Below are 26,778 nucleotides of genomic sequence, written 5' to 3'. Positions count from 1 at the left end.
ATCGACCTTAATATAGGTGATTGAAATGATGTTTGAAATGTGTTTTTGCTATAGGAATTTTATTACATTTAAGTTGTAATCTATTTTTGACTCTATCCTTTGACTTCCTTCTTAGCATATGTATGCACAGCTAAACTAAACTCAAATCTTTTATAACCTGCTACTTTTTATATTTTGTTTTGTTAAATTGTGTGCTATTGTTTTACATATGATCGTTATTTTTTCTATAAAGTCAACAACAATCTGAGTGCTATAAAAGAAGAAAAAAAAAAAAAAAAAAAAAAAAAAAAAAAAAAAGTTCAATAACCGAAAAAAGTGAATTAACAAAGCTTGACACGTGTCGTTGATAAATATGTTAAATGGTCCGTGTTAAATGTGATAATCCATGATTAATCGCAATTAACAATTACTAATGTGCTATATACATTTTGAATTAATAAATTAATAAATAAATGCCACGCCTCGGTGTTCAATAGAAATCAAATTCTATGTCAAAATTTTAAATATAAAATTACCAAATTGTAAATTTTATAAACATATTGTATTTCGTAACTTAATAAGAAAGATGAATTAACAAAGCTTGACACGCGTCGTTGAAAAATATGTTAAATTTGAAAATCCATGATTAATCGCAATTAACAATTTATAGTAATGTGCTATATATATACATTTTGAATTAATAAAGCCTGCCACGCCTCGGTGATAAATAGAAAACAAATTCAATGTCAAAATTTAAAATATAAAATTACCAAATTGTAAATTTTATAAACATATTGTGTATTCCGTAACTTAATAAGAATGATGAAAAAATATATTAAGGTCACAATTAATTCGATAAATAAAAAAAAATAAAAACAAATTGCGCTGTTCAGCGATATGCGGTTTGCGATCGGTAATGAAATTTAGATTTACCGTCTAATTAATATTCGTTCATGCATTTTGTTGAGTTATTTTAATGTTATGTTGCATATTTAAGTTGTTTTGCTGTTTGTTCTTATGTTCTGTGGTATATTTTTAGTGTTCTGTGGTATTCTGTGGTGTTCTGTGGTATTCTGCGGTGTTCTGTGGTATTCTGCGGTGTTCTGTGGTAAAAAGACGCTCCGATACTGACGGTTTGATGAACATATATCCTATTATTTTCCGATTCTTGAAGATACATTCTACAACTTCAAAAAAAGCAAATCAAGTATTATATATAAGTTTTCAGTTAGACTCAACATAATTTGAAAAAAAGACTGATAATCAACAACAATAAATTAAAGATTTAAGACCGTTGCTGTATATTATCTTTGTCCTTTCTAACAGGTACATTCCCATATCCAAACATAAATTACCTCCCTTCTGCATTTCTTTTCCGGTTGCTAATTTCCCATTTCGAAACATTGAAAATGTCGATTTGAGGCAACATGAAGATATCTGGCTATGGCTGTTTTCAGATCTGATCCTTGTGGTATAATCTGCATAATAATAACATACTCAGCAGTATTTTATGCAGACTACGTCGTAATATGGCATCTTGTTATTCCTGCGATGTCAAACACGTAAGTTGTCATATATATGCCGGTTTCTATGAATTACACAATTTACAGTCACTTCGTCATCAAGTTAATTCGGCACACAGTTTAATCAAGTCTGTTCTTCGTCATAACTGTACCTGGTTAATTCATCACTCATTGTTAATATAATGTTTGCATGTAAATTCAGGGAAATTACTAGCTGAATCCGGGTCCGTTTGCGCCAAATTCACGTTCACACCCACTCATGTTCACCCGGTATCAGGTCCGTTCGCGCCCAATATACTTTCGCACCCTACACGTTTGCAACTCGCACGTTCGCACTCTACATGTTCGTGCCCAATTTTAATTCAAATTCCTTCCAGTTGAATAATTGGAAAATCATGATTGTTGTTTTTAATTGCTTTCGTGTAAATACTGAATGTATTTATAGCTTGGTATGAGTAAAAGATTAAAGATTTTAAATGTAAAACACAAAAGATAATTGTTTTTAACAGCTTGGTCCCTTTGATCTCAAACAATGAAACAATAAAATATAGTGATACACTATTATCATGATTATAACCAAAACATGATAAAATTTATTCAACACACAAAAAAAAAAACGTAGTCAGAATCTCACTTCATTTTGAAACACATGAAACAAGTCAATGAAACAAAGTTATAGCAATACACTAACCAAAACATGATCATTAAGAGTTATTCAACACAAAATAAAACGTTGACAGAATCCCACTTTATTTAGAAAGGAATATTTTTTTTTTTAACAATACACTATCCAAAACATTAAGATTTATTCAACGCAACAAAAAATGCTGTCTCACTTTATTTTGAGACAATGAAAACAATTTTACTTATAAGAATACTACTTGCCAAAACTTGATTACAAAGTTATTAAACCGTCACAGAACCAATTAGAATTGGGCGCGAACATGTAGGGTGCGAACATGTAGTATGCGAAAGTGAAAGGGGGTGAACATGAGTGGGTGCGAACGTGAATGGGCGCGAACGGACCCGGATTCTGTTCACCCCCCCTTTCACGTTCGCACCCTACATGTTCGCACCAAATTTTAATTGGATTTGTGTTTAATAACTTTGTAATCAAGTTTTGCCAAGTGTATTCTTATATATATAAGTATAATTGTTGTCAATGTCTCAAAAGATAGTGAGACAGCTTTTTTTTTGTGTTGAATCATGCATGATGTTTTGGATAGGGTTTATTGTTAAAAAAAATGATAAGCCTTTCTTAATAAAGTGGGATTCTGTCAAAGTTTTATTTTGTGTTGTCAGAATAACAGTACTCATAATCATGCTTTAGTCATGTTAGTTAGTGTATTGCTATAACTATTACTTCATTTTTTTTGTACTTTGTTTCATTGACTTGTTTTAAAATAAAGTGAGATTTTGACTACGTTTTTTTTGTGTGTTGAATAAATTTTATCATGTTTTGTTTATAATAGTGTATTGCTATATTTTATTGTTTCACCATGTTCACTGTTTCAAATCAAAGGGACCAAGCTGTGTGTTTTTCATTTAAAATCTTCAATGTTTTACTCATACCAAGCTATAAATACATTCAGTATTTACACCAAAGCTATTTAAAACAACAGTCATGATTTTCCAATTATTCAACTGGAATTTGAATTAAAATTGGGTGCGAACGTGTAGAGTGCGAACGTGTAGGATGTGAACGTGTAGGGTGCGAAAGTGTATTGGGCGCGAACGGACCTGATACCTCACTAGCTGTGGAACCGTAGATCTAAGGTCCTTATGTTATTTTTTGACTATTTGCGGACCATAAGGACCTAAGAGCTATGGTTCAGCTGCTAAGTAATCACATGATGCTTATGATGTTTAGTTTTCTGCCTATATATAGATACATGTTACAAAGTTATTTTTATACGACGACAAAAAATTTTTTGGGATCGTATAATGGTACGATGTTTGCGTCGTTGTCTGCTGAAGACTTATTTGGTTTCCAGACAATATCTTAAGTTTACGTGAATAGTTCTCTTTGAAATTTAATGAGAAGGTTCAATACCACAACAGGAAGTTTTGGATTGATTTTGTGGTTGATGATCCCACCGGTCTAAAAAGGGCCCCAAAACAAGCATTTTTCGACTTTTAGGTTAAAATTACTTGTGTTTTATAATGTATTTCAATTGCTCTGAAATTGTACCACAATGTTGAATCATACGTATACCTGCCAACCTCTGAAACCTTCATAGAGGGAGATCTCCCCCTCAGCTGAGACAGCGCGCTGAGTGGGAGATTTTGCGCGAACGACATTTTCAAGTGATATATATATGACCTGTTTATTTATTCATCTACAATACACATACATGACATATAAGAGTTAAAAGATATACTTTATTTCTTTAAATATGGTTATATCCTATCCTTCTTCCTATACAAGGTGTATTGTTTGTTTCTTTCCTTTTTCACTATTTTTCATACCATCAGCACAGCATTTCAATATTTCCATGATTCATGTTTCAACCATATTCATTATATTGTCACGATGGTGCAGTGTGTGTTTGAATACATTTATTTAATTGCCACCCTTTTATGATTCTTTGTTCATTTGAAATTTATATTGTTTTATCAGTTCATATTATTTCAAGAAATGATAACTTGAAACAGGATAAACATGATAAAACAGGGGAAGTAACCAAAAATTTCTTTGAAATTTTTTCAAAATAAACAGGTTGAACATGTTGAAGCAAAAGTTGTAATTTCTTTGTTTGACACCAAATCTGTCAAGTGAAACCATTCAATTTCACATGGTCTGTGATTTACAGGGAACAACAACCCTTATCAGTAACAGAAAAACGTAATTAATGTTGACTTGTCATTCCCGGTTAAAATATCCCAAAACGGTAGATTCTATACTCCCGCACAGGAGGGTAAATGTACCCCACAAGCTGGAGATTTTCCTAATTTTGCCATTTGAGTCGGAGTCTCCCGCTCAAAACGGGAGGGTTGGCAGGTACTAAGTTTATGGTTTAATACCACAAGTAAAAGGTTTGGATTCATTTTGAGCTATATGGTGTCAACAGTTTAGGAATTCAGGGCCAAAAACAAGCATTTTTGTAGTTTCTGGACAATAACTTATAAATGTGTAAGTGTATGGATTTCTCTGACATGGTACCACAAATTGAAAATCACAAAAGGAAGGCTGGGATTGAGTTTTGAGGTTATAATGTCTCATTCTTTAGGAATTAGGGGCCAAAAAAGGGCTTAAAACAAGCATTTTTCTAGTTTCTATAGACAATAACCATGATAACTTGTGTTTAAGTATATGGATCTCTCTGAAATTGTACTATATAAGGTTCCATATACTACATGTACTTCAATGGCAAGGCTGGGATCAAGTTTGGGGCTAATTGCTCCAAAGGGATGAGGGTTCCAATTTTTTTTACGACCGCAAAATTTGAAAAAAATTTCGTCTTATATTGCTATCACGTTGGCGTCGTCGTCGTCGTCGTCGTCCGAATACTTTTAGTTTTTGCACTCTAACTTTAGTAAAAGTGAATGGAAATCTATGAAATTTTAACGCAAGGTTTATGACCACAAAAGGAAGGTTGGTATTATTTTGGGAGTTTTGGTCCCAACATTTTAGGAATTAGGGGCCAAAAAGGGCCCAAATAAGCATTTTCTTGGTTTTCGCACTATAACTTTAGTTTAGGTTAATAGAAATCTATGAAATTTTGACACAAGGTTTATGACCACTAAAGAACGGTTGGGATTGATTTTGGGAGTTTTGGTTTCAACAGTTTAGGAATTAGGGGCCAAAAAAGGCCCAAATAAGCATTATTCTTGGTTTTCGCACAATAACTTTAGTTTAAGTAAATAGAAATCAATGAAATTTAAACACAATGTTAATGACTACAAAAGGAAGGTTGGTATTGATTTTGGGAGTTTAGGTCCCAATAGTTTAGGAATTAGGGGCCAAAAAGGGACCCAAATAAGCATTTTTCTTGGTTTTCGCACCATAACGTTAGTATAAGTAAATAGAAATCTATGAAATTTAAACACAAGGTTTATGACCATAAAAGGAAGGTTGGTATTGATTTTGGGAGTTTTGGTCCCAACAGAATAAGGGGCCTAAAGGGTCCAAAATTAAACTTTGTTTGATTTCATCAAAATTGAATAATTCGGGTTCTTTGATATGCCGAATCTAACTGTCATGACTGTGTATATAGATTCTTAACTTTTGGTCCCGTTTTCAAATTGGTCTACATTAAGGTCCAAACATTTCCAAAGGGTCCAAAATTAAACTTAGTTTGATTTTGACAAAAAATGAATCAGTTAGGTTCTTTGATATGCTGAATCTAAAAATGTACTTAGATTCTTGATTATTGGCCCAGTTTTCAAGTTGGTCCAAATCGGGGTCCAAAATTAAACTTTGTTTGATTTCATCAAAAATTGAATAAATGGGGTTCTTTGATATACCAAATCTAACTGTGTATGTAGATTCTTCATTTTTGGTCCTGTTTTCAAATTGGTCTACACTAAAGTCCAAAGGGTCCAAAATTAAACTTAGTCTGATTTTAACAAAAATTGAAATCTTGGGGTTCTTTGATATGCTGAATCCAAAAATGTACTTAGATTTTTTATTATGGGCCCAGTTTTCAAGTTGGTCCAAATCAGGATCTAAAATTATTATATTGTATTGTGTTTTAGCAAGTCTTTTCAATTGCACAGTATTGCGCAATGGCAAGAAATATCTAATTGCACAATATTGTGAAATAGCAAATATTTTTTTAATTAGAGTTATCTTTCTTTGTCCAGAATAGTAAGCAAGAAATATCTAATTGCAAAATATTGTGCAATAGCAAGATTTTTTTTTAATTGGAGTTATCTTTCTTTGTCCAGAATCAACTTAAATCTTTGTTATATACAATATACAATGTATATGGACCATAATTTGCTATTGGGCTCCGTTTCCTATAACTATAGAAAAGTGATAAAATTTGAATTACTGTAAGAAAAGTTGTAACTACATCTAAAGATGCCATTATTTTTATTAACATACAAGTGTATGCTACTCTTCCCTAGGAAAAAAATTGAAATATACGAATTTCAAAGATTCCACAACCGTATTTTTGTGTCGTTTCTCGCGTTACTTTTTGCTTCCGAAGAGCATAACGCTGACTGATTTATAGATAATCGTCACCGGCAAATTCGTAACTTTTGCTTTCAAATAACAAAGAACATCGACCAATAAGAATAGTGAGAAGAAAATGCCGAGAACTATAAGTATTTATGTAGCAGATGTAAGAACAGTGACGTGATTTTTGTGTCCGATTTCGTAACGCAAATTTTAGATGATGTAATCTGCTTTGTTGTAATAGAATTCTTAAAAACAATATGCAAATATAAACTCTCGCGAGATGTTCAAACAGGTAAATCAGAGATGATTTACATTCTTGTTTTGATCTTCGTAATAATTAAGTAAGAAAATGACGTTATCGTTATGCGTTACATTTTACACGAAACAGAAGTCCAGTTATTTATTAAAATTGTTTTTGTCCTTAAGTTCTAATCATTTCCGGTCATACGTGAAACATGTGACTAACATGTGATCACGCCCTTACAGCCGGACATACGATATACTAGTTCTAAACATTGTTTTTGTTTCCAATGGGATGTTAGCAAACATAATCTGTAGACTTGTTTCGACTTGTTTAAAAAAGGAAAATACAATTTTCAAAGAGATTGCGCCGGGGGTCTATTATTATTCCTATGTGCATAATGTTACATACGATCTTGTGTGAAAATAAATGCCCAATGACTTGACAAAATCGATTTCAAATTTGACTGACGTTTAAACACACTACGTTTCCCAAAAACGATGTAAAATCCCCGGTCCTTGGAAAATTCAATCGAAATTACGTCTCTTATCATGGTGCCGATGTTCGTTGGATTGATTTTGCTTCAGCAGTAAATATTACTGGATATTTTAGGTGAATAAAGATAATTAAATTGCATGTTAATATACCGTTACACTAGGAATGTACAAAGTTGGTAACTTTGTCACAATTTTTAATTATTTTTTTTATTCATGTTCTGCAAACACTTTTCAGAAACGCAATAAACTTGTCAAAGGAAAAGTAAACTTTTACCAGGCATGACTTGAAAGGAAATACTTTATTGATTTTAGCCCACTAAAGTAGGTTAAAATGTGGAAACCATGTAGATGGTGTACAGGTCACAAATATCACATGGTGCCTATTTTAAAGATTTTAATTCCAAGTTAAAAGTTTTTTTCTTTACTGGATTTAAAGAATTTTACATTGCCAATGATTTGGAATAAATTTTATATAACTGGAATTTCAAAACCAAATATAAATATATTTTTTTGGCCAAAACATCAAGATACAACGATTATGGTATCCTGTATCAATGAAGAAAATATGGAAAATTCTGAATAAATTGTACTAATTGTTTTCAAAACAAGCACATATTTAGGAGTTTTATAATACTGTTACATTTAAGATGGATTTTAAGAAAAAGTATACTGTTCAGATTATTTTAAGCAGATTTTGCAATAAAATAAAACTAAAAAAATGCTTTCTGTTTCTTATGGTTTCCTGTCACGTTTAAAAAAAACTTTAATATAACATTGAAAATAGATTTTAAATATTAACATGAAGCAAGTAACACTAGTAATGGTGTTTATTTATGCCTTTTGAATTATATTGTGCAAAATAAAGAAAATAAAGATTGGTTTCCTGTTTGGTTTCCTGTCACGTAAACGGTGAATCAAAATGTATTAATTTTTTCTCGAAAAACTCAATTGTTCCATTCATACTATTCTAACACCAACACAACCCACAAAATAAAAGTTAAAATTTTAGAACTTATAAAAAAGGATACAAAAAGAAACCAAAGGCCGAATACCAAATTATGGTCCATATTCATGCACTTTTTACTACCAACTGATAAATTAAAATAATCTTTACCATTCAGTGATAACAAGCAGTTTTTTTACATCTTAATATTTAAATGAGTAGTTATTGTTGCAAACTCCAATAGAAATTTTAATTGAGATTAGTTTTGGAATAAGGGAAAGGGGGATGTGATTAAAAAAATTGGGTTCAATTTTTCTCATTTGAAATTTCATAAATAAAAAAGAAAATTTCTTCAAACATTTTTTTGAGAGGATTAATATTCAACAGCATAGTGAATTGCTCTAAGAGAAAACAAAAATTTTAAGTTCATTAGAACACATTCATTCTGTGTCAGAAACCTATGCTGTGTCAACTATTTAATCACAATCCAAATTTAGAGCTGAATCCAGCTTGAATGTTGTGTCCATACTTGCCCCAACCGTTCAGGGTTCAACCTCTGCGGTCGTATAAAGCTACGCCCTGCGGAGCATCTGGTTTCTAATGGGTTCATTTTTTTTCAAAATTTCTTTAATTGCACAGTATTGCGTATTAAATTTGTAAGATCTTGACATTTGTTTTGTGTCAAAAACCTATAAGATGTCAAAAATTTGATCTCAATCCAAATTCAGAACTGAATCAAGCTTGAATATTGTGTCCATACTTGCCCCAACAGTTCAGGGTTCAATCGCTGCGGTCCTATAAAGCTGTGCCCTGCGGAGCATCTGGTTTTTTTATGCTATAAGCAAAAGAAATAGATCAGCTATATTTGGTGCATTTAAAGCTGATACAAGATTTACAAAAATAACCTCATGACCATATTTTTGCCATGTTTTGTTATACAAGCTGGGACCATGGGACGTCAGAGTAATCTTGGACTAGACATGAACATGACGAACATGTGAATGCAGTATTAATGTACTTTTTAACCACTCTACTCAGAAAAAAAAAAGTATTATAGAAAAACACTTAATAAGAAACCACAAGACATGTTCATGTAATAAAACTTTCATGACAGCAACTGAGCATTTATTTTGGTTTATCTGTATTTCAGATTATGGGGAACCTTTTGTGTGATCCTCTTCAATCTGATTGTATTTCTAATGACAGTTTCACACATGAGGGCAGTGCTGTCTGACCCAGGGATAGTTCCATTGCCAAAAAATGGACTTGACTTCTCAGATCTACATGCTGGAAGATCAATACCTAACACAGTAAGTTAAATCAACATGATCAATGTTAAAGTTTATGAAATTCTGCCTTTACCTGTATTATCGTCAATGCTATCACAGTTCTAGATCTTTATTACATGTCTATTAAACTCCCATTAACACACATAAGATATCTATTATCCTTTGGTCATGTTGGTTCTCATCTTAAAGAGAAAATTTTAAAACTTGAGTTAGCTACAAACCAATGTATGTAAACATTTAATAATATGATTTAAATTGATATACAGAAGGATGGCTGGAGTGTATGTAATAAGTGTGAGACCTATAGACCACCCAGAGCCCATCATTGTAGGATTTGTAGAAGATGTATTAGGAAAATGGACCATCATTGTCCGTGGTAAGCTTTTAGAAGTTTGTAATGTGCACATAACTTGATGGAAAAGAGGATCCAATGTTGACATGATATTGCATTGCCAGTAGCAGCATTTGTTTGTAATAAACCAAGGTGTTTTCTTTTATAATAGATAAAAGAGATAATAGGAATAGCCAAACATATACACAGTACAACATACATGACAGACCACATCAACCACTAGCACAATACACCTCCAAAAAAATAACATGCATGCAAAGACAAACAGCAACATTTGAGCAATGACATGATCAAACAACAATGTTATGCTTTTATATGATATTGTATATATAAAAAAATCTAAGCATGCTTGAATCTTTTTGCAAGCCTGACTGTATTTTGATCTACATATATACAGAACATATACTTTGACAGCATATAATATTTTAATTTTGTTTTACTTTTCAGGATAAATAATTGTGTTGGAGAGTTGAATCAAAAATATTTTATACAGTTTTTGTTTTATGTTGGTAAGTTTGTTAGAAAGGATGCTATATTTTGTAGGTTCATTACCATGTCATGCATGTGCTGTGGTTTCATGTACTGTAATTTTAGAAATCATCGCATGCAATTATTATTGCGATTATTGGAGAATGAACAACAATATTGTGACTTTCATTATTGAGCTGTAGGAAAGACTACATACAGAAATATTCAACTTATATCAGAATGCTGTTCTAAGATTAGCAATACTTAATAAGGCAAATTATTTAAATAAATAAAAACATTACAATGATTTCAGAATTTACAGTATTTTGATCGATTTTGGTTTCTATAGTTTAAGATGGTCAATGCATTTTTGTGGATATTTTATTTCATTTTATACTGCACTCGTTCTATTTGAGCAGTCAAAATGCGTTGACCGTATATTTCTATGTCATATACAGTCACTGACCTGATATCACTTTTCCTCATGAATATTTAAATAGAAATTGTCGAAATTATGTTTAATTATTCATACGACCTCTTCAACCTGTTCTTGTTTTCAATGTAAACAACGATGCGTTTAACGACTCAAACTTGTTTCTTTTGCAATTTTCGGGGAAATATATTTCACTTTTTAATATTTTTTTGTTTGCAACCTATAAATCATTATGTTTTATGTTTATTGTTGATATTTTAGTCTGCAACGAATTCGTTCACCATTGATTGCGGTAATGATGTACATTTCATCGTGTTTTATATTTCTCCGTCTGTGTGATATGAAGCCTTTTTAAAGGGGAATTTTCCCAATATTTAAATGAAAAAAAATAACATTAACACAATAAACAACAATTGAAAATGGTTTTTTTTAATTGCAGTATAAAGACAATAATATTGCATTGACTTGACATATCAACGATATAAGGATTCGGCCCAAAACGGGGAAAATGCTCGGCACAGCCTCACATTTCCCCGTTTCTAAGCCTCATCCTTATATCGTTGATATGTCAAGTCAATGCACTATTATTGTCTATATAAATGCAAACATTTGTGTACAAGCTTTATCATGTTTATGAAATAGAATATGTATGTATACTTCTTTGAATAATTTGAACCCTATGAAGTTACAAAAAGCAGCATTCATATAATTACATTTTAAGCTAGGATCACGAAAACAAGATTTTGGCTAGAGGTATAGGGGGAGGGTTGAGATCTCACAAACATGTTTAACCCCGCCACATTTTTGCACCTGTCCCAAGTCAGGAGCCTCTGGCCTTTGTTAGTCTTGTATTATTTTAATTTTAGTTTCTTGTGTACAATTTGGAAATTAGTATGGCGTTCATTATCACTGAACTAGTATATATTTGTTTAGGGGCCAGTTGAAGGACGCCTCCGGGTGCAGGAATTTCTCGCTACATTGAAGACCTGTTGGTGACCTTCTGCTGTTGTTTTTTTTACTATGGTCGGGTTGTTGTCTCTTTGGCACATTCCCCATTTCCATTTTCAATTTTATTTAATTTACCTGTGCACTTTTATTGTGGGACCTCGTGTCATCCTGAATGATAAATTTTATTGTGTAATGAAGTTGATTAAGGAATAATGCGAGATTGCGGTTAGCCATTCAGAAAAATGTATTGTATAATAAAAATACATCTAATGTAGTTATTAAGCTATATATAATATTGATGGTCACAATAATCAATGATTAAATATATACATATTTAAAAAAAAAACTATCTTGAAGAACTAGTCAAATTAGGCAAAATATAGAATGGGCCAAATTGTAGATTGAAAAATATAAATGTCAAATGTGTGAAATGTTGCAACACAAAAGGGTTATTGAATCATTACACATATCTTGCAAATTCACAAAATATTCACAAACATTTTGGTCAGATTCACAAAACATTCACAATACTACACATTAATAAATTGTGTTCAGTTTTCATTTTCAATATGAAATCTCATTCAGGTCACATAAACTGACATCGATATATCTGTGAAACAAACAGTCCATCAGATATTAACTTTATGCAAGCACAGCAAGGGAAAATCTCATTGTCTCTAGAAAAATCAGTGAGAACTAAATGTGTGCATATCTGTCAATAAAACTTATCGTTGATTTAAGCATTCCAAGAGTTATCATCTTATATCACTCTATCTAAATCTAATTTTAACAGAAACATTGATTTTCATGACACAGAAAACATGTACTTAATCTCTTTATTTGTAGGTATGGCTAGTTGCTATGCAACCACCATGGTGATTACATCCTGGGTAATGGATCCCAATGTTACCAGCACATATAAGCACACAAAACTGTAAGTAAATTGGAGTAAATGTGTATACAAACTTGTAGACTTATTAAACTGTAAAAAATAAAGAAATGCTTAAAAAAAACAAAAAACAATTAGTATTGAAATATATTTTAACTGAAAGAATGGGAACTTATAGAAATGTGAGATGCTAGTATGAATTATTATTCATGACAAACTGAAAATAAAATATAAGAATGTCAGTTTATGAAACATTCCTTTACTGTCAGAGGAAAAAGTAGATATACTATCAAATAGATTTAAAGTACAATCACACGAAACAGAGTAAATGTTTACTGGCTCATGTTGAGTAAGGACAAGGTGCACGCTTGCAAAAAAGTGTCATGAATTATCAAAAAATTCACAATATGGCTATTAATTTTTTTTAATTTTTTTTAAAACTCAATGCTAACAATACATAACTGTTTAAGTAACAGTGGCCAGATGAAGCCCATCATAGAAGGTGGGATTTTTTCTAGCTGCATTGAAAACCCATTGGTGACCTTGGGCTGTTTCTGGTCTTTGGTTGGGTTTTTGTCTCTTTGACACATTGCTGGTTTCTTTTCTAAAAGAAGCACAAATATCTTCATAAAAGTTCATTATAGATTGCTAAATGATCTTTTTTTTTGGATTTTTCAAATCTAAAAGACCTCAGCAAACCTTATATTCAAAATGTTCTGTCACAAAAAAGTGCCAAAGTTTTTATTGAATTACAAGAAAAATAATTTTCTGAATCAGAGGTTGCAGCTCAAACTAACTGGTCCATGTTGAAGACCATGTATTTCTTTTACAAATTGTGACTTGGAGAGCTGTCTCATTGACACTCAAACCACATCTTCTTATATCTATTATCCTGCTCATTATATATAATGGAAAAATAGTAACAACTATTTTTATGTAAATTTTGTAGTATTTTGTCACGTTAAAACAATATGAAAATCTTAAGTTTGTGACTGTTTATAAACCTAATCTGAAAGAATGAGTATATAAACAAATATATGAGTACTCAAAATATGAAGATCATATAAATACTGTTTCTTTAACATAACATATATATAATACTACATGTATGTCCAAAAAAATGACTGTCACTTAAACCCTACTGAAAGAACTTTGTTTGTGTAATTCTCCTTGTAATGTGTATATAATTGAGTCATGTTTTATTTTCTTCAGCATACATTCTGTGATCCTGATAGTGGAGTGTGTTTTATTTGGAATGTTTGTTATAGCTATTGGTTGTGATCAGGTATGACTGTATCTCTAAAACTGTTGATTATATTATTTTTGTGGATACCAATTTTGGTGGATTTAGAAAAATTGTAGTTTCATGGATATTTGATTTCATGGTATAATCTAGGTCTGCATATAAACCTAATATATAGAAAATTTGTAATTCAGTGAACTTTTGAATCGTGGTTCAGGTATACTTATCAAATCCATGAAAATCTGTATTCCACAAAAAAAAAATTAATCTATAAAATATTTCAGAAAACATATGTTTTATGCTTTATAACTTACACGATAAAAATATTATCAATTACAAATGTTTTATCACTTTCAATAATTTGAGATCAGCAGGTAAACAATTTTGTTATTTCTCTGAGACTAAAACATTTTTTCACTGATTCAAAGCTAAGCAACCAATAATCTATCAATCAATCAATCTGAACAAAACATTCCAGATGAAATATCTACATATCGTCGCTGGGCTTCTAAAATGTCGTATATCGCAAATTTTGCGGTTTTGGGTTTTACTCATAGAAAGATTTGGCGGGTCTTGTTACATGTTCTTCCAAAATGTCCCATCTCTTAACCAATCGAATTCATTCTAAAACGACATGTGACAAAACTGCCAACATTGATTGGTTCAATATTGTGATTCCAAAATGTTGTATATTTTATTCAAAAATTTAGTTGAGTGATGGACACCTGGATTTTGGAATTTTATAAACTGATACAAGGTAAGAAGTATAATACAATATTTAAAGTAAATAAATATAATATCTGAATAGCTAGTTAGTGTCTAGATTCACTTAATAACATGTCAAAATGCATTTATTTTCTGGTCTCAGATAATCATCAAATCAATTTATCAAATCAAAGGGTATTTTATCAGATTGAATTATAATAACACTGTTTTCAGTATATAAAAATATTAATTTCGCCCCCTGCTGATTTATCAACATAAATCAAACGAAATCATTGTGATAAATAAGATTTGTTTTTATTCCTTCAATTACATACGACATTTTGTAATATAGGCAATAATCTTGTACAACTTTTTAGTTCTTATCTCTATTGTGGTAGCATTGATATAGATGCCTGGATATAGAACATTTAACTCAACAACAACGTCTGAAGTATTTAATTATCGAGGAAAATCATAATTTATGAAGTTTTGTTGGTTATTTTTTGTAACATGATTAAACTTCAATTTTATTCACACTCATTTAAATTATTTTTCAGATGGAACGAGATGTATCTTCCGGGTCAGATTCTGAAGATTACCATGCCAAATGGTTTTGTGAATTTTGCAAGATAGCTCCATCATGTCCATGCAATGCATATAAACTAGATTGTCAAGTGCTGTATAATGAAACTGTAATTTTATTTGATTCAAATCAGGAGGAGTGGGTTCGTTGCGCTAAATGTGACAAACGCTTTCATTTGAAGTGTGTAAAAAATCTGCCACAAGCTGTTTGTGAGTGTTTCTTTAGATTTTGTGGTTGGAACATGTATGTATGCGACAAGCATACATGTGATTCTTCCAGCGGGAGTTATAATCTCCCGCTTTTCAGACCCTCTTCCGTCCCTCCCGTTAAAATTTGAAATCTTCCGCTTTTTGAAAATGTCAATCTCGAAAAAAAATTCAGTAGACATTTCTGTTTACAAAATAGATACGGACAGGGAAAAAGTCCGAGAAACTCTTAATTGATATGGGAAAAGTCTGAGAAAAACGGAAGTTTCCTGTAATGGAATTTGTGTCAAAAAGGTAAATAGGAAAATAGCCTCAAGTAATCAATGAAGGTGTTAAGGATTATAGACTGTATATACAACAATAAAAGATGATTGGCATCTACCTAGTAATCAACTAGCTAGTTAAATATACATAAAATTGAGAAAGGAAATGGTGAATATGTCAAAGCGACAACCACCCGACCATAGAGCAAACAACAGCCGAAGGCAACCAATGGGTCTTCAATGTAGCGAGAATTCCCGCACCCGTAGTTGTCCTTCAGCTGGCCCCTAAAATATGCATAATAGTACAGTGATAATGGACGTCATACTAAACTCCGAATTATACACAAGAAACTAAAATTTAAAATCATACAAGACTAACAAAGGCCAGAGGCTCCTGACTTGGGACAGGCGCAAAATTGCGGCGGGGTTAAACATGTTTATGAGATCTCAACCCTCCCCCTATACCTCTAGCCAATGTAGAAAAGTAAAAGAATAACAATACGCACATTAAAATTCAGTTCAAGAGAAGTCCGAGTCTGATGTCAAAAGATGTAACAAAAGAAAATAAATAAAATGACAATAATACATAAATAACAACAGACTACTAGCAGTTAACTGACATGCCAGCTCCAGACCTCAATTAAACTGATTGAAAGATTATGTCTTCATCATATGAATATCAGGTACAATCCCTCCCGTTAGGGGTTTAGTATCATACTATCATAAAATATATGAGAAGAACATAACCCGTGTCATGCCAACAACTGTTTTTTTAGAAATAAATGTGTTTAGTTCCGATGCAAAGACCCTATCAGTGAATCAATGTTAAAGCCAAAATATGCAATCTTTAATGACCTGACAACAGTATCGTAACTATATCCCCTTTTAATAAGTCTATTTAAAGGTTTTGTTAGTTTCTGAGGAGAATACTGACATTTTTGTGCTTTATAAAGAATATTTCCATAAAATTTTGGATGTGAAATACCTGAACGTATAAGATGTCTGCATGTTGAGTTATATTTACGAATTATTTCCTTATACCGGTGATAAAATGTAGTAAATGTTTTGACCAGTTTGTGATATCGAAAACCCTGGTGTAATAATTTTTCAGTAATACATAAATTTCTCTCGCTAAAATCTAATACATTGTTACATACACGAGCGAATCGTACAAGTTGAGATATATAAACACCATAAGATGGTGACAAGGGAACGTCACCATCTAAAAATGGATAATTAACAATAGGAAATGAAAAATCATCTCTTTTATCATAAATTTTTGTATTAAGCTTCCCGTTTATGATATAGATATCAAGATCGAGGAAAGGGCAGTGGTCATTGTTATCATTAGCTTTATTTAAAGTAAGTTCTACAGGATAAATTTCTTTAGTATACATACTGAAGTCGTCATTATTTAGAGCCAATATATCATCCAAATATCTAAAAGTATTGTTAAATTTTTGTATCAAATGTTGTTTTGATTGGTCTTTGCTAATTTTAGTCATAAATTGTAACTCATAAATGATTAAAAGTGATACTGACAATGGAACAGTTGTATAAACATCGACTTTAATAAATTTTGATGTTGTTGAAAACATGGAACAGACTTAGTTTATACTGAACCTCAAAGACAATAAAATCAACTCAAATATGATATTTATGTCTTGTCTTCTGTCTAGGCCAATGGAATACCTATATAAGTGTGTTTGTCTTATAATTTGACAAAATACAAACTGTATCATGTTATCACCAAATACATGTACCCCAGCATAATATTAAAGAAGACACAGTAATGAGTATCTAGCCAAATTTAAAATTGGTGCAAGTCCAGTGCCAAGGGTCAAGACAATGCTTACTACACTTCATGCAAAGCTGACTATGGGGCCCTAATTACTTGACCAAACACATGGAGACAGCTTCCCACCAGAAAGCCCACAACTCTATCAATTCAACACCTTCTTTTACAAACATGTTCAGTAGTGATACTAAAGTTGACAATGTGGCTAAAGCAGAGGTACTTTTTGCAAACTATGTATGATGGCTGATCACTTTATCTTTGAACTATATATGATGGCTGATCACTTTAACTTTGAACTTAAATGATGAATAAATATTTGACCCCCCCCCCCCCCCTTTATCTTCTATTTTACTAAGTAAAAATGGCTATGCAGGTGCTTGAAGGTATGAAATCATTGGGGTTTTTTTAACAAAAAAGGAAGATATGCAGTTTAAACACACACGAAAAAACCATTGCCTACGTCGATAAAAAATCTCCAGTTATGAGGCCCAAACTCCAGCTGAAAATTTCCAAATCTCCAGTTGTGGCTTGACAACTCTGTCACATTTATGGACAAGTGTTAATAAAATGGAACAAAATAACAATTATTCAAACATTGACAATGTGTTGAAAGAACAAAGGCAACAATTAAGTCTTCACCATTTCCGAATTAAAGGTTCAACTATTAAAGAAAGAGATAATTTAGAATGTTCTGAATTAGACAATGATTTGGATGACTCTACAAGAGACCCTGATTGGGCACCTCAAAAACAAGATGAAGAACATGAAAACAATGACAATGCCCAGCAGGACGAGAATGAAATAGTTAAAAGAAATTATAAAAGATACACACAAGAACTAAGAGTAAATAGAGAAAATGGTACACACAATATTGCAGCTAAGCAAAAACGAGCCAAACGAGGTAGAGCAGAGAATGATCAGTGGGAGAAAAACAGAAACAAGAGGCTCCGGAATGGACGGTGAAATGTATTACGGATTAAAGAAAGGTCCTGATGGAAAGTATTCATATTCAGTAGAAAGAGAAAAAACGAACAGTTGGTGAAAGAAATTGCTCAAACCGATGTAAAAAATGTTTATTGTTCAATGAAAATGAGAGGCTAGCTATATTTCATAGTTTTTGGAATAACATGAACTGGGACCAAAAGAAGGTTTTTGTCATTAGTATGGTTGACAAGACTGAAGCGAAACAGAAGAAAGCTGAAAATAGTAGACGGAAATATTCATTCAAATACTTTTTGAAGAAAAATGGACATCGAGTGTTGGTGTGCAAGAAAATGTTTTTGTCTACCTTAGCCATAGGAGAACGGACACTCTACGACTGGTTGATGAAAAGTGGAAATGGTATTCCTGAAAAGCCTAACCAAAGATCATCCATTTGGAAATGCAAGTGCCAAAGAATTCTTGAAATCGTCAAAGATTTACTTAGAACCAACTTTTACCAGCTTTAGTGAACTATACCGCGAATATAACAACTTTTGTTCCAATAGAGGAAAAAACATAATAAGTATCAAAGTTTTTCGAAGGATTTTTGAAAACGAACATTTGTCATTATTTCAACCAAAAAAGGACCAATGTGATATATGTTGTGCTTTTGAGATGAGCAATGTTTCTGAGGAAGAATATAGAAATCATGTAGATCGAAAGGAAAAGGCAAGAGCAGAAAAAGCTTCTGATAAAATTAGGGCACAGACATCTAATGACATAAAAGTAGTGACTCTAGATCTACAGGCGGTACTTTTATGCCCATTACTCAAGGCTAGTGCCTTGTATTATAAGACTAAATTAGGGTGCCACAACTTTACAGTTCATGAAATGGATTCAACACACGTAACATGCTATTTCTGGACTGAAAGTGAAGGAGAACTCACAGCAAATTCTTTTGCATCCTGCCTTAGCGATTTTATAGATAAGCTTGAGGGTGTGAAAGAACTTGTCATCTACAGTGATGGCTGTACATACCAAAACCGAAATTTAACGGTATCAAATACACTTCTTCGCCAAGCCTTTGAAAAAAAGATCACAATCATTCAAAAATATTTAGAAAAAGGACACACACAGATGGAGTGCGATAGCATCCACAGTACTATAGAAAGAAAACTTAGAAACAAACCAATCTACTGTCCGCAGAACTATATAGATCTGATTAAAGATGCAAGGCCACACCAACCCTATGATGTAAAATATATATCATACGAATTCTCTGGAAAGTATAGTGAATTGAAGTACTACTCATCCATCCGCCCAGGAAATAGGGTTTGAGATCCTGTTGTTACGAATATAAGAGTTCTAAAGTACACAGAAGATGGGTCACTTCAGTACAAGTTAGATTTTTCTGACCAATATCAGGACCTCGCAAGAAGATCGAAAGTTGGTCTACCCAGTGTAGATGATACTATTGAAAGACTATATTTATCGCAAGTGCCTATCAAGAAAGCTAAATATCAACACCTACAAGAACTAAAAGCTGTTATTCCAAGAGACTTCCATCCCTTTTATGACAGTTTACCACATAACTGACTTATTTTGAGTGATTCTGAAAGATAAATGAGACTGTGTTGGTTCACAACAATGAAGCTACGAAAGATGTGACTCTCCTTGATAGCTTAAAATGTTTTATTTTTGTACTTTTATTTGTTTTATTTTTGTTTTGTGTCCTTTACAATTTGTTTATAAATGGCTGGGATGTCCATTAATAAAATTTATGATTTTTATTCATGTGAATTTTTGTATCACCAGGTCAAGGAGAGCTATTGCCATTACTTGTCTGAGTCGTCTCGCAACCGTCGTCAGCGTTAGTCGTCTTGTACTGTTCTGCAAAAATCTCTTCTGAAACCATAAGGAAAATTCAAATCAAACTTGACTAGAAATAGGTTTTTTATCCATCAACAAATCGCTGGTAAAATAATCATCAGAGTCGTTCTTGGTATTTAGTAAATTGTGAGTTTTATTGTGTTTCTCATATTGGTACATGATAGCAGTCAAGCTATCCAAAGATATTACCTTTGCCTACACACTCAATGGAATCGGCTGGAAATGTTTAGGAAAGATTTTTTCTTTATTCAAACCAAATAGTTTGATTGAACAAGACTTCTCTAAAGATTTGATGTAATTTATTGAAACTAAAAAATATCGTATATGTGCAAATTGACACACACTGAAAGGATTAAAATGTCGTAAGTCAACTTCTGGCTCTGACAATAAAGGCAGAGGTCCAAGTAATATTTTTCTAAGATCCATACCATTCAGAGAAGGTTAATTCTGATTTTTCCTGTTAAAATATCAAAAATAAAAAAAATAGAAATATTGTTGCTTGTCCTGTAAAATTTGCCAAAACCCGTATACAACATTTTAGAAGCCCAGCGACGATATGTAATAGGATTTTTCTAAAGCTAATTATACCCCTACTGTAGGAATGGGGCTATACTCATGATACTGCACTCACCTTGTATTTAAATCTTTTCATCAATTTTTTTTTGTCACATTTTCTTCAAGCACTTCTGAACAGAATCCAATGACTTCATATTTGGTCAGCAGTTTTATTGGAATGAGTTATAAGTTTCAATATTGTTTTGTAAAATTTTGTTTTTTTGAGCTTGTGGCATTATTTATTATTTTTTCAGATATCATCCATATTAGGGGATGAAACTCAAGTAGAACAAGTGAAAAAAGAAGGAATAAGAAGAGAGAAAAAGTCAATGTATTCTTTGCTACAAGAGGTCTTTGGTAGAGGTAAGTTTTGTGTAGATTTTTCTTACAAGCACAAATGGTCCTTTGGAAACTTTGGAAAGGCACTTGGCAATTGCCACTCAATTGACACAGTTATAGTTACTCTCATTGTCATGAAATTTTGATGATTGGTGGCATTATGGTCCTGGGCATTTTGTTGATGTTTTTTCGTATATTCTTTTTTGTTAGAGTGTAAAATAGACCTACAAGAAGGTTCAATTGATCAGAATTTTATTTGCTGTTACAATCTTAAAATCTTAAATAACAGCATTTAATATGTAATGCATAAGAAGAAATAACAAAAAATTCAAGACTGAGCCAAGCTAAATTGTTTATTATTCAAATTTATGGACATATTTAAATGTCTTAACTTAAGGATTATGTACCCTTGTGTTGATTCAATGCTAAACATATGGACATTTTATAGAAAATACACAGCCTGTCCCATTGTACTCTCATATTTGGCAATTTGGTACTTGATAGATAGAGGATTATTGCATACAGTACTAGCAAACATTTCCTTAAAACAAGTTTATTAATTTAGTTATTTGTGAAAACAAATATAAACATGGAAAACAAATATAAACATGGATCAAATCAAGTACACCTTTTAGGGTGCCTTCGACTTTAGTGACAACACTACGTTTTTTGCAACTTAAGACTCAACACTACGTTTTTTGCAACTTAAAAGGTAGTTGAGAACTTTTTGTAAAAAATAAAGACTAGCACGTCATAGAAAAGCAAGTGAGTAATCTATGTTTAAAATTTTATAACTAAAATCTCTGTATTAAAGTCTGTGGATTTTCTATAAAAATCTTAGTTTATTTACCACAAAGTCCACTTTTTCTAATAAATGCAATAAAACAGTAAATAATAATGCTTTGCACAAAGTTTCCCCTGTATATATGTACAAAATGGCCTATCTCTATTATTCATTATATTTCAATTTGTTGTTTTGATACTATTGCAGTTTGAAAAGTTCGTACTAAACTGGCTACAGAAGGGGTCATAAACCTTAACACATTTGAACTAAAATTGATATTAAACTTCATAGCAGAAACATCATATTTCAATATTTTCTTGAGTTATATCCCTTTGATCATTAAAGTCTGAATGCTTACCTTGTCCAGGTAGTATCTACTGGTTTATTTGAAAAAAAATATTTTGATGATTGCTGCATTGGAGTATAATATATTCAATAAAACAAAGAAAATCACACTTTTCTCCAATACTTCTAAACAGAAGGTTTAAAGCAGATTGACAATGATGAGTTTTAACATTAACAGGTGTGTACTTTTTAGATCTATCAGATAACTACTGTCTGTTTTTATGTTTTTACGAGCTTGGTATGCCTTCTACTAAATCACATTTTAAAGCTTATAATCTATACCATGTGCAAATAGTATGCATTCTCATTGTTGAAGGCCATACATTTGCTTATGATTGCTTACAACATCCAATCATTAGAACTTTGGTGAATAGTTGTCATCTCATAGGCAATCATACCACATCTCCTTATTTTTATATTAATTGCCTTATTTCTTTGCAGGTCATCCATTAGGTTGGTTATGTCCGCTGTTCACTGAAGCATCAAAGGAACGGCCATCAAAACAATATATTGTATAAAACATATCAGTTGATATAAGAGAGCATATCGATCAAATAAAATCATCTATTGTATTTCCAATGTACTGCAATGTAAGCTTACAGATGAAAGAGCTCCAATAGACTCATGAGTTGTCAATAAATGGATTCATTAACTCTGGTCATTATTGATAGTTATGCTGTAGGTCACAGACTTCAGTTTTGTTTGGAGTCTTTAAAACACATGCTGCATATTGTATACAGTTTTACTATGGAGGTTTGAAAAATAAGATAAAATGTCAGCCATCAACAGAAATATCAGTAGACTTTTTACATCTGTCTGGTTCAGTTTATCCTGCGCATATGTTACAGGTGAATCCATTTGAAAGTGGTCTTATACTAGAAGTGTTTGTATGGGTCAAAATGTAATCATTGTCTGTGATAGCTTTGGAACATGATTGACATGATCTCCGTAAATGAAAATCATTCCATTAGTGTATGCATCGATATATAAATGAACTTTTTGTACCTAGAAATATGTATGTTCAATATTCAGTGATATCTCTTTAATTTTTCCTATAAGCAGTTGTGTGCCATTGTTAAACTGGATATAATATGAGGCAGGCATTACCTGTAAATGGGGACGAAGTCTGTATGAACTATTTTTTTGTAACTTATAAGTATTTGTTAAAAAAAAGAAACGGAAATACCGTAACGTTTCCTATTTTGGTTCTGTTGTTAGGGATTTTAGTTGTGACGTTATTTAAATAATGACGTCATATGCAATGTATACAAAGAAAAGCTATCATCAGGTAACGTTTTTTCATTTCAAGGAATTATTAAAAATGAAATTGGTATTGCGTGTTCCTTCCTATTTTATACTAGACTGATAAATATATATTTTACTCAAAGTTTCATACAAACGAGACCGGAAAAAGGAAGTACATTGTACATTTCTGCGCCGGTCCGGGATTTCAAAACACGACAAAAAAAATTTGAACGATTTTGAGTACAATGAAAAATTCGGGAAATTTTCCCGAATTTTTTTTTTTTATTGAATTTTCTACTGTTATTGGGGACTTCGTCCCCATATTATTTTCTTTTATTAAATTTGAATATTAATAGATAGATTTAGAAGTAAATTCCAACAGCTAAAAAGAAGATGGTCCTTACTACAAAGTAACAGTCATTGCAAATAGAATCTTTTTTTTATTGTCACAATGTGGAACAATTTTACCAGAATATTTTCTTTAAGCGTGAGAGATGTTTATGAGGGATATTGTCTGCCTTTTCATTTAGGCTTACTTTTGAGTGTTCAGTAGGCAATCACCCATATATACCAGTGATTATTTTCAATTTGTACCAAAAAATATGGCTTTTGGTATAAATATGCATATCCTGTCTCTTAAGCCTCTCTTTTGTCATGTAGATTTTCTCATTGTGTGTTAAATCCTGTTTTTATTTTAGATCTTGTTACTATTTTATGTTATATAGATATTTTTGTTTATATATTCAGGGACTCATTTCACAAAAAAATCTTAAAAACAATTCTGAGGTAAACTATTCAATATAGCATTTGATAAACTTTTGTCTTCAGATTTTTTTTTTTGTGACAAGAATTTTTTGTGAAAAAGCCTCAGAACTACTGAATCGTAAAAACATGAAATGTAATAACAGCAGCAACAGGAGTTATAAATCCATAAATACTTTTATTACAAGAGGTTAGCTCTCTATAGTATTAGATTAAAGAGGAAAATATATTAAAAATTATGACTCGTGTTATTTCTTCCTGTGAGAGAGTTTGAATATGTGTGTATAACTTGCATATAAGTGCTTTTTTCTTTGTAAGAAATTTTATGTTTTGAGTAATTTTGAGTTTGTTGTAAAATTAGCAGTTAGCATTAAGATCCAGTTCAACGTTGAAGTTTTTCATACATCAATTACTGTGTCACACCTTTATGGATTTTAAAAAATGGACAAACATGACAGAAGCTTTTTTGTATAAAAAAAAAAGGAATCCCAATACAAATTTATAATTTTGGAAAAAAAATTTATCAAAGTTTTGAATATTTTTTGTCATTTGTTTTGCATTTTACAAAGTAAGGGATTAAGTTTGTTTTGCAGTTAGAGAAGCTTACAGTCAATGATTTAATTTTTAGACATTGTCAACTTTCATGGAATATTTTGAAACTTGAAAATAAGCTTCTAAAAGTTCAAGGAATAGAAATGTTATCTGATGGGAACAAGTTTTGGGGGTATTTTTACGGTATACAAATGTATCCCTGATAAAGGGACTTAATTTTTGTTATCAATATTACACTTTTTCACTGACAGCAGCAATTGTGAGTGAGAAGCATTGTTTAGTAGAACCCTTAACAGTTTTTTAAGGATTTTCATACTAAGTTTTTTTTATTAACTGATTAGATAGTTTTAATGATGATCATTTTTCATGACTTATTTCATTGTTTTTTTTAATAATATATATCATTGATACATTGTTTTGAATTTGTGTTTTTATACCTTGAATAAAACACAAAAAGTGGAATTATCATTGATTTTTGAGTTTTAAGTTTGTAGTTTCATATTTTGTAACAAATAAATTGAAAATTGACATTTCATAAGAGGTTGAAAAACACATGGTTTGATTTTGAAATCCATTATGATTGAAACTCCATGGGTACAAAATATTTATCAATACTGATACAATGTATCTGTAAATAAACTTCTTGTGCACCTTATTAAATTGTTTTAAAAATAAAATTTATATTTTATGTAAATGCAATAACTGGTGCCAATAATAATGTGTATATATAGACTTATGTATTTATTGTGAAAGTATTTTTGCACTATGATTTTTTACAATAATTTTTGTGATCAATATTTTTACATTATGCTTCTATCAGTACAGTAGAATTAATGCTAATGTAAAGAGTTTTAGTTTGTAGCTGAATGAATCTATTCAAACAATTTCATTTGCTTTTCTATAGATGCATGGTGTTGCATCCAAATTGGGCTTTATACAAGTCAGAAGATTAAATCAACTTATGGATGTACTCGGGTTTAGGAATTGTTGTCAGATGTTTGTACTTCTTGACTTTTGCCCCCAAGATACAGGGTCAAATATTTTGCCCCATATTACACACTTTTATTCATAGGCGACATCATTAGGTCTTCAAAAAGTCATTATCAAAATTAAAGAAGATTATAGATTTATTTTTTCAGATTTGAAACCCAAATAATGCCAATGCTTAATATAAAATACAAGTTAGAGTCAGTCTTCTCCCGACATTTGAAAAAATCTAATATCTCAATATTTTTAAGCTTATTTTGTTCCTTAACTGATAGTCTTCTGGTTTATAGTATCAATATTAAATTCTAGATATATTTATGCCCTTTTTTGGGCATAATGTTTTTCGATCTGTGCAAATGTACGTTCATCCGTCTGTTGGTCCCATTTTAGGTTAAAGTTTTTGGTCAAGGTAGTTTTTGATGATATGATCTTTTTGATATTACTGCCAAATTAGAGAGTTTTGACCCCAATTTCACAGTCCACTGAACATAGAAAATGATAGTGCGAGTCGGCCATTGATGTGATATGGACACATTTTTGTTTTAATTTCACATAACTACATTCTCAAGCAATTTTTAAATGTTAACAATGGATGAACCATAAATTTGAGCATGCATTACCAAATAAATTTACTGTAGGCGCATATTAAGAATTTTTCAAAAACAATTATTTGAATATCAATATAAATTCAAGGTTTCCTCAATCCACAAGATTTGGTCATTATGAAAAAATAAATTAATTGAAAAAACTTCATAAACTTGTTCAAAAATTCAGATTTTATTGTTAACAGATAGTGTAGTTATTTGTTTAATTTGTTTTGTACATTATCAGTATTTTTATTATTGGTTTCATGATCAACTTGAAAACGTTTTCATTTTATATGTTTAATAAATTTTTTAGCTTCAATTTG

The 26,778-nt window shown here is 31.4% G+C and overlaps 2 protein-coding genes across 2 annotated transcripts in view; one reads left to right on the top strand and one right to left on the bottom strand.

Annotated features, from left to right (window-relative positions):
- Positions 1–26,778, bottom strand: part of LOC139523758 (uncharacterized) — a 312,433-nt gene that overhangs the window by 236,327 nt on the left and 49,328 nt on the right. The gene's annotated exons all lie outside the window — the stretch shown is intronic.
- On the top strand, positions 1,316–24,811 carry LOC139523754 (palmitoyltransferase ZDHHC3-like). The gene is made up of 8 exons (XM_071318007.1): positions 1,316–1,541; positions 9,462–9,621; positions 9,867–9,976; positions 10,400–10,461; positions 12,648–12,735; positions 13,903–13,975; positions 21,109–21,217; positions 22,764–24,811. The coding sequence occupies exons 1-8, from the start codon at positions 1,423–1,425 to the stop codon at positions 22,838–22,840; spliced, it is 798 nt and encodes a 265-aa protein (XP_071174108.1). The 5' UTR covers positions 1,316–1,422; the 3' UTR covers positions 22,841–24,811.

The sequence above is a fragment of the Mytilus edulis genome, chromosome 5, assembly GCF_963676685.1.
Source record: "Mytilus edulis chromosome 5, xbMytEdul2.2, whole genome shotgun sequence".
NCBI classification, from domain to species: Eukaryota; Metazoa; Mollusca; class Bivalvia; order Mytilida; family Mytilidae; genus Mytilus; species Mytilus edulis.
This window is presented reverse-complemented; position numbering and strand designations above follow the sequence as displayed.

What these genes read in the sequence shown, in the direction of transcription:
- LOC139523754 (XM_071318007.1), top strand. Translation starts at nt 1,423, where the DNA reads ATGGCTGTTTTCAGATCTGATCCTTGTGGTATAATCTGCATAATAATA. An exon ending in ATGGACCATCATTGTCCGTG is followed by an intron (nt 9,977 to 10,399) that starts GTAAGCTTTTAG and finishes TTTACTTTTCAG; the next exon opens with GATAAATAATTGTGTTGGAG. An exon ending in TAGCTATTGGTTGTGATCAG is followed by an intron (nt 13,976 to 21,108) that starts GTATGACTGTAT and finishes TTATTTTTTCAG; the next exon opens with ATATCATCCATATTAGGGGA.